Here is a 7394-nt window from a genome sequence, read left to right as displayed (position 1 = left end):
ATTCTCTGAGAGGGATTTGATCAGACTTACCTTGGTCCTCAAAGCTCTGATTGTTTATATAAAAGAATGTCAGATAGCTGAATTGTTAGCTGTGAGATTGCACGATCTCGAGATTGTCAGACCGTTGGACATGCCAAACTGGACGAGATAATTCAGCCCTTAAATGCTCCCGCGAGATCAGGAAAGATGGTTATGCCAAATCTTATCTTATTCGGGATAGACAGCTATTACGCATGTCGAATAGATAAGTCGACTGAACAGCTAATATACAGGTCAGACCTTAGAGATACCTCAATTTGGTACGGAGATGGACTTCTCAGCTCATACGGTAGTCAGCGATCATATTGATAACCTGAGAGCTTGACATGTGTTATGATATAGCGCTGATCCGAGGTACTCACGATAATCACCGTAACACCTACCTAGGAAGGAGTCTCATGTAATGTTTTTGTCAGCATGCTATATGCCTACACTACAAGCCACTTTAATTTGACCCTCACCCTACCTCTCAAAGAAAAGAAAGAAAAGAAAAGGATAACAATTTTTAGGTCTAGTTTGAAACCTTGTGCAATGCTCAGAGATTGCTACTGATGTCTCTAAGATTTTGATAGCAAAAGGGTTCTGTAACTAGACTTCCTCTTTCTCCTTTCTTTTCTTCATTTCAGTACATGTATTTATTTCCATCAAGCATAAGGCATGCAACAAGTGCAAATACTAGAAGCTATGTCTCACTCTCTACTTGATAAAGAGTGCATAGGGAGTACTTTTAATGCAGAATACTAGCTTGGTTTTTATCACAGTCATGCCAGAGTTCATCATATATGCTTTCAATTTTATTCTTTTCTAAGCCCTCTAGGAACGATAATACCACACATTAATTCACACAACACTCAGTTTGCAAGTAGATAGGTAGGTCTTAGTTTGATTCACAGATAACCACTCTTCTAGCTTTGGAATCTTCTCCTTTAGGTGCCTCCTTTCCTTTCTAAAGCTCCAACACTAGATCTGCAGAGGAAGATCAAACATATAAGACATACATCAATAGTCTAGCAAACAGAGTGTCAATCCAGAAAGCAATGTTACTGATAATTTTTCATGAAATGTGTTGTTGACAAAATATCTCATTTGTTGATGGTTTATCTATGAAAAAGAAAAAAAACTTATTAATTACTTTTTGATTTGTAATCAGGATATAACATTGATATATGGACTCATTTAATCAAAATGTCTGCAGGCAGTCAATCTTTAGAGAGAAATTTAAAGTTGTTCTCAAAATTAAGCTTTTAAATTTCAAAGCAAAATGCCAAATCATCCTTTTTTACCACTTTTCAATCAAAGAGAAAGCATGCAAGAACAAAGTCCAAAATAATTATGGTTCTCTCCAAAAGAAATGGTTCTTCTGAAAGAATAATTCAGTTCCAACATGGTAACCTAGGCAACCTTTTGTTGTCAAGAAGTGTTTACAAATAGATGATGAGTCACAAGATGACACTCAGAATATGCCTTTAATCTCTCATCATTGGCTCTAGCCCTTGATGATGTGGTCAGCAATGTCTATAAGTTCGGTGCTTCTAAATCTCTAGTGTAAATAATGATATCAAATTTGAGGCAAAACAATGAGGGCATAATTTGCATATAAATGAACTAAAGTTGTGATAGCATGAAGGACTAGTTCATTATTTCAATCTACATGGTCTAGTACCAGAGTTGGGTGTGCACAAATCCTGAACTTATGATCCAGCTATATCAAGAGTAGTCATTCGTATCAAAATGTTGGACCACTCGTGCATTTTGATCTTGCTATGAGAGGCTCACTTACAGTCTGCATCGGTCTTGATCCAATGCTCGCGGTTGCCATTAGAGTCACTTCCACCGATCGCGAGAGATGGAGCATTCAAGCAAAACTTGAAGTTTGGAGTTCCTTCCTTTCTGCAAATACTCTTGGAAGCAGTTATCACGGCACCCCCACTACCATTGAAGTCATTTCCTCCACCATGAGGCATGCAGTCACTACCATTCTTCTTGCCTGACCTTGCGGTTTTCTTAGCTGCAACAGAGTTCTCAGGATGAACTTTCCGGTGGAAGATTTGAAGGATCTGTGGCATGAAAAGCTGTATTCATGAGGCTGATTTTGTTTAGAATTTGATTACAAGGTGAAGTATGTCTTATAATTTATAGCTATCAGAAGATTATCTTACAAACCACATGACACTGACAAGCCTTTAGATCAGTTAATTCATTCAGAGTTGCATGAAAAGATCACAAAACAATACATACTGATAAACATGGTTGCAGAATTGCTTAGAAGATACATTCTTTTGATTACTGCATCTGTTAAGTTGAAGCTGACCAGTGTATTTGTTAGCATCAAGAGAAACCACAACTAAGACTTTAATTACATGGTGAAAAAAAAAATCGGATCAACCTGACAAAAGACCATGGAAAAACCAAAGAAAGAAGGATATGAGCAATTTTATGCCCTGACTAAAAGTTGATTTAAGTTTTGGATCTTTATATCACCAGTATCTTACCTGCCCATCATGTGCATCTACTCCACCACCCATGTTGATCACAGGACCACAATTGCTTGCTTCCACATTTTAGGGTACAGATCTAAGATTTCTAAGGGTAGTAGATTTGGATCTGTCATCCATGCCAGCCTTGCAAAACCATCCTACTCACAGGTTCATGGAACTTAAATTGATAATGACAGCTTCAGACAAGATGACTTGAATTAGGAAGCTAGTCTTGTCCATCCCCCAATCAAACATGATGAGCTAATTGCCAAGCACATAACTAGATATTCCAATCCAATCATGGTTTAGCAGTGTGTTCACTACTTGGACAGGTAATAGAGCCATCTTTGACTATCAATCATTCAAGGTGCACAAATTATGGATGTGGATAATTCAATTTTTTGGGACATCTTGACACATTAAGGTAGATATAACTAGATATTTTATTACTACCAACCTAGTTAGTCTAACTGATGCAGCACACTGTTAAAGGGTGAGGGATAGCTGGCTATTGAGTGGTGGAGACCACCGATCACATGGTGAAAATTGGGTCTATGTGTCTAAGATCTTATGATATCTGAACTTTTCCATGTCACCATAACTAACAAAGTGGAGGTCAAAAGGCCAACAATGCAAAGGACCAGTAGTAAAACAAGCCATGCAACAATCTTAAATTATGAAACTCAGATGATCTCAAAAAAGGCATTTGTGAGAAAGAGGGTCAGGGGCCGTTATCTTTCATGCAAAAGAAGGATTCATCTTTGTTTGCACGAATTGACCATTGGATCACTCAATTGTCGCTTCGAGATCTGTTCAAGTTGATTAAGGAAGGAATTCATGGTGCTTTGAGATCTTTGGAGGATGCGACGGCAAAAGAAGATCTAACATGCCTTCATATGAAAGATATAACCCGAACTCGAGAAAGAAAGAGGGTTGCTCATCCTTGTTCAACCATATATAGCACAACTCTAAGAAAACTCTCTCTTTTTAGTTTTTGTGTGGGTGGGTGTGTATGAGCGCCCTTGCACAGCAATAGAAGCATAAGATCAAAAACTCAACTATAAATGCTAAGACAATCGAAAAAGAAAAAAAAAAAGTTGAAGACATCAAACACATTGATGGATGTTTTGCTTACCAAGAGTGGAACAGTCAAGTGGTTGGTGCTCTCTTTTGTATGGAAGGTCAAGGTATATCTTACCCAATGTCTTTGAATTATTATGGCTGTGGTATGTTTGAGGCACCAAGAACAGGATAAGCAAATGAGCCTGGCAACCTATACTATTGCATATTGGCTCTACCCTCATCTATCTACAAAGAGATTCTGGTTTAATCTTAATGGTTGTTGCATGAAAGTATTTTTTTAAAGTAATTATAAAGCAATTATAGCCGGTAGTACTCTCGATCATGATATTTTCAAAATAATAGAAAAAATATGTTAGATAAATCTATGTATGCTCTGTACTTACATTTGCTGTAGTACATATATCACAGATGAAGCTTCGACTCAACCTGGTTAGGCATGGATCTTACAGAATTGGACTTCCCGTAAAGTTGAACAGATCCAATAAACTTCAATGACAATCATCTTACCTTATTTATGAAAATATATACCTGGAGCTAAGCAAGTTATGCAAGAAATGGATTAGATCTAACCAACTTACAACCTCACCCCATAGCATGATGTCGTCAGGCTCTTTAAAAGAAAAAGGAGAAAAAATGATCTTATAAAAGGAAAAATAAATGGAGGTTTATGGTGCTACCTAACCTGGTGTTGATTATCATATACATAGTAGATCAAATACTTTCTATCTAGTCTTAAGGTTAACAATTAAAAAGGATAGATTGATATGTCACTGGTTAGGAAAAAAGAATATGCTTGTCACATCCTTAATCATATGACACTTTGTCATAAGAGGCTAAATTGTAACATACTAAGTAAGATATCTTGTAGGTTAGCATAATCCAAAATAATTATTTTAAAATAATTTCTCTATTCCGTTAAAGATATTATGAGCAGTAGTATTTTTCTAGGTACAACATCTATGGCAGTTGTTCCTAACAAAATGAACTGTTAGCTGATTAAAGTGGCAGCTATCTGGTGGTAAATATTTTTCAACATTTTGAATCAAAAAAAATTAGAGACAGGCTTGTTAAGAGATTTGATCATTTGACATGAATAAAAATCAAATAAGATCAGTATCCAACTCAAATTGATTCCTTAGCTTTAGTTCATCTTTTATATTTAAATCAAACAAATTCCAAATTCAACACCTATGGCGAATTCAACAAGCTTTTCTTTTTCCTCTTTTCTGTTTTTGTGGGGTGTTGCTGGCATGGTTTTATGTAATTGAAAGTCATAACCATAAATTATTCAGAAAACGTTGCCAAAAGCTAATTCATATATCAATTTTGTCAAAAGGAAAATTATTTCTAAAATTATTTGGTTTTCATCAAATAAAAAGGTTGGAGGTATCTTGCTTTTTCTTATAAGAGATCCTCTTTGTTTTAAAGGAAAAACCAAAGTTAGGACAACACACATTTACCAAATGCATTTGCACCAATCTTTAGCATTTTCCTAACTTTGTACTCTATATAAAATTAATATATCTGAACAATATGATCTAATTTGAAGGCTCAGGATGATTCAGCAGACAGCCTTCCACAGATGTCATATCCAAGGAAGGTAATGACTCCCAATGTTTGGTAATATGTGCCCAACAATGTATGCACCGAAAGGCTGTCTGCTGTTCGTCAACAGCCTCACAGAGGAAAGAGGGGATTATAAGATCCACCAGATGGACGGTAGTGATGCACATGATCCTCACCTTCTGGAACGTGGTCTCCGCCGCCGTGGCCTCCACGGGCCCGCCGCCAGAGCCTCGAGATCCGCGGCGCTTCAGTTTCTTCATTAGGTGCATCCCGGCCGTCGACCTTCCCTCCCCCTCGCCAAGGACGGCGACGCCGCCTCCGGCCGCCGTCGCCTCCTCCCTCTTCCCGCCGCCCTCCTCCGCCATCCGGCTCTTCATGAACAGCTCTCCAAGCGAGGCCCTCCGCTCCCTCCGCCCGCCAGCCGCCGGCGCCGTCTCCGCGATCTCGATCGGAGACCCGAAGAGGAATCCTTGGAGGGGGCACGCCGACGATCCGGCGCTAACGTGGCTGGGCCGGGCGGAGGAAAGGCGGTCTCCGGCGGCTGCGGCGGTGGCGGCCTTCTCCGCCTCCGCCGCCAGCACCTTCTCCAGCTCCGCGCTCACCACCATCAGATCCGTCTCCGTTGTGGCCTCCGCCTGCTTCTCCGCGATCGCCTCCACAGTCGCCGCCGCCCCGAACCCCGGCGTCGCCGCCTCGTCCTCCTCCTCCACCGCCGCCTCCTCCTCCTCGATCGGCCCCGTCCCGATCCCTAGAGTCCCGATGGCGAGCAGCCCCCCGAAGAGCTCCTCCATCGTCTGTTCCCTCCCCCCTCCGCCGCCACCTCCGTCTTCGACGAACTCCACCGCCGCCGGGAGGCGGAGGCTCCGCGACGGGAAAGGGTTGAAGTGGTGGCGCCGGCGGTCATGCTCCTCCTCCAGCGACCGCCGCCCCGAGAGGCAATTGCACGTGCCGCCTGGGACCCGTATTGGCGCAATTTAGCAAACTACGATCTAGAACACTAACGTACGCAGATAACGGTACGCGCATGCATGTGTTGTACGGTGTACCTTGTGGTACGGTTTGGTTCGCTTAAATTCCAATGCGACAGCTAAGAGGGAAAGAAGGAGATGATACAATGCTTACCTCCCGGAGAGTCTTTGAACACATCGCCGCTATTCTGCCGGAACTTGCGATGCATCCAACCCAGCAGCTAACACAGTAGCAGAGTACCGATTAATTATGATTAGCTTTATAATGAAAAGTTAATTACTAGATTACCCGCCAAAAAACTAATGATGCTAATAATCTCTCTCTCTCTCTCTCTCTCTCTCTCTCTCTCTCTGTGTGTCTCACACACACACACACACAGTTTTGGAACTAGGTAGAAGAGGCACTAAAGGGCACTAACCTTCATCTTTGAGAGACTTCACTCCAAGAGAGAATGGGGGAGAATGAGAGTGTTAAGAGGGATGAGGACGGGAGAAATAATAAAGGGGAGAAGAGGAGTGGAAGTGGGGGAGGGACTGAAGAGAGAATGGTTGTTCCAAGGTGGGGTGGGTAGAGGGAAACATAGAGAAGAGTACAAAGATTGGGAGGCTAGGACCAAGCTAAAGATCAAATGATGTGTACAAATTGGAGGAGGTGGTTGTGGGTTCCATGTTGAGGGGAGTGATCAGGGCAGTGCAAAATGGGTCCCTGCATGCATTGTAGCCCTCCTTTGTACACGTGTGAGTGAACGGCAAGGTATGGGCCTAGCATGGTGAGGATAGGCAAAGATAAATTATTATATGTAAGGTAGTTCATGGTTACATGCATGTTGGGTTTTTCAACTCTAGACATGCCAAAACATGAACAGTCTTTTAGCTTTAAGGAGATATTCCTTTGAGCCTATAGTTCTAGCTTTTTAATGAAATGAGGTGTGACTTGTTAGAAGAAAACAGCCATCTACCGCCCCTGCGAGTGATATGATATCTACATGCATGATGCTATTATAGTGGCTAAAATTGATTTCTTCTTGGCATGCACCTTCACTATATAGTTGTTAATATTTACAAGTAGCCAACTTGTTGTGACTTCGATGATTCATCATTGTTTGCATGGTGCTGCAGGGACACTACATGTTATTTGTAACAAGAATATTGCAAGAGAGAGATAAAAGAAAAGAAATAAATAAATATTAGTGGAGATGTTAACAATCGACAACATCACACACATTAGGACTTTGAAGGAGCTTGCATTATATACTAATCC

At 41.0% G+C, this 7394-nt stretch overlaps 1 protein-coding gene across 1 annotated transcript; it reads right to left on the bottom strand.

Annotated features, from left to right (window-relative positions):
* Nucleotides 1-706: 706 nt before the first annotated feature.
* LOC105042134 (protein LAZY 1) lies at nucleotides 707-6910 on the bottom strand. Its single transcript, XM_010919235.4, has 5 exons — nucleotides 6553-6910; nucleotides 6288-6354; nucleotides 5342-6117; nucleotides 1820-2096; nucleotides 707-1005 (listed from the first exon to the last, which is right to left on the bottom strand). Exons 1-5 carry the CDS (start codon nucleotides 6556-6558, stop codon nucleotides 986-988), a joined length of 1146 nt encoding a protein of 381 aa, XP_010917537.1. The 5' UTR covers nucleotides 6559-6910; the 3' UTR covers nucleotides 707-985.
* Nucleotides 6911-7394: the final 484 nt, after the last annotated feature.

The sequence above is a fragment of the Elaeis guineensis genome, chromosome 9, assembly GCF_000442705.2.
Source record: "Elaeis guineensis isolate ETL-2024a chromosome 9, EG11, whole genome shotgun sequence".
Classification (NCBI taxonomy): Eukaryota; Viridiplantae; Streptophyta; class Magnoliopsida; order Arecales; family Arecaceae; genus Elaeis; species Elaeis guineensis.
Note: the sequence above shows the minus strand (reverse complement) of the source record. Positions and strands in the feature narration are given on the sequence as shown.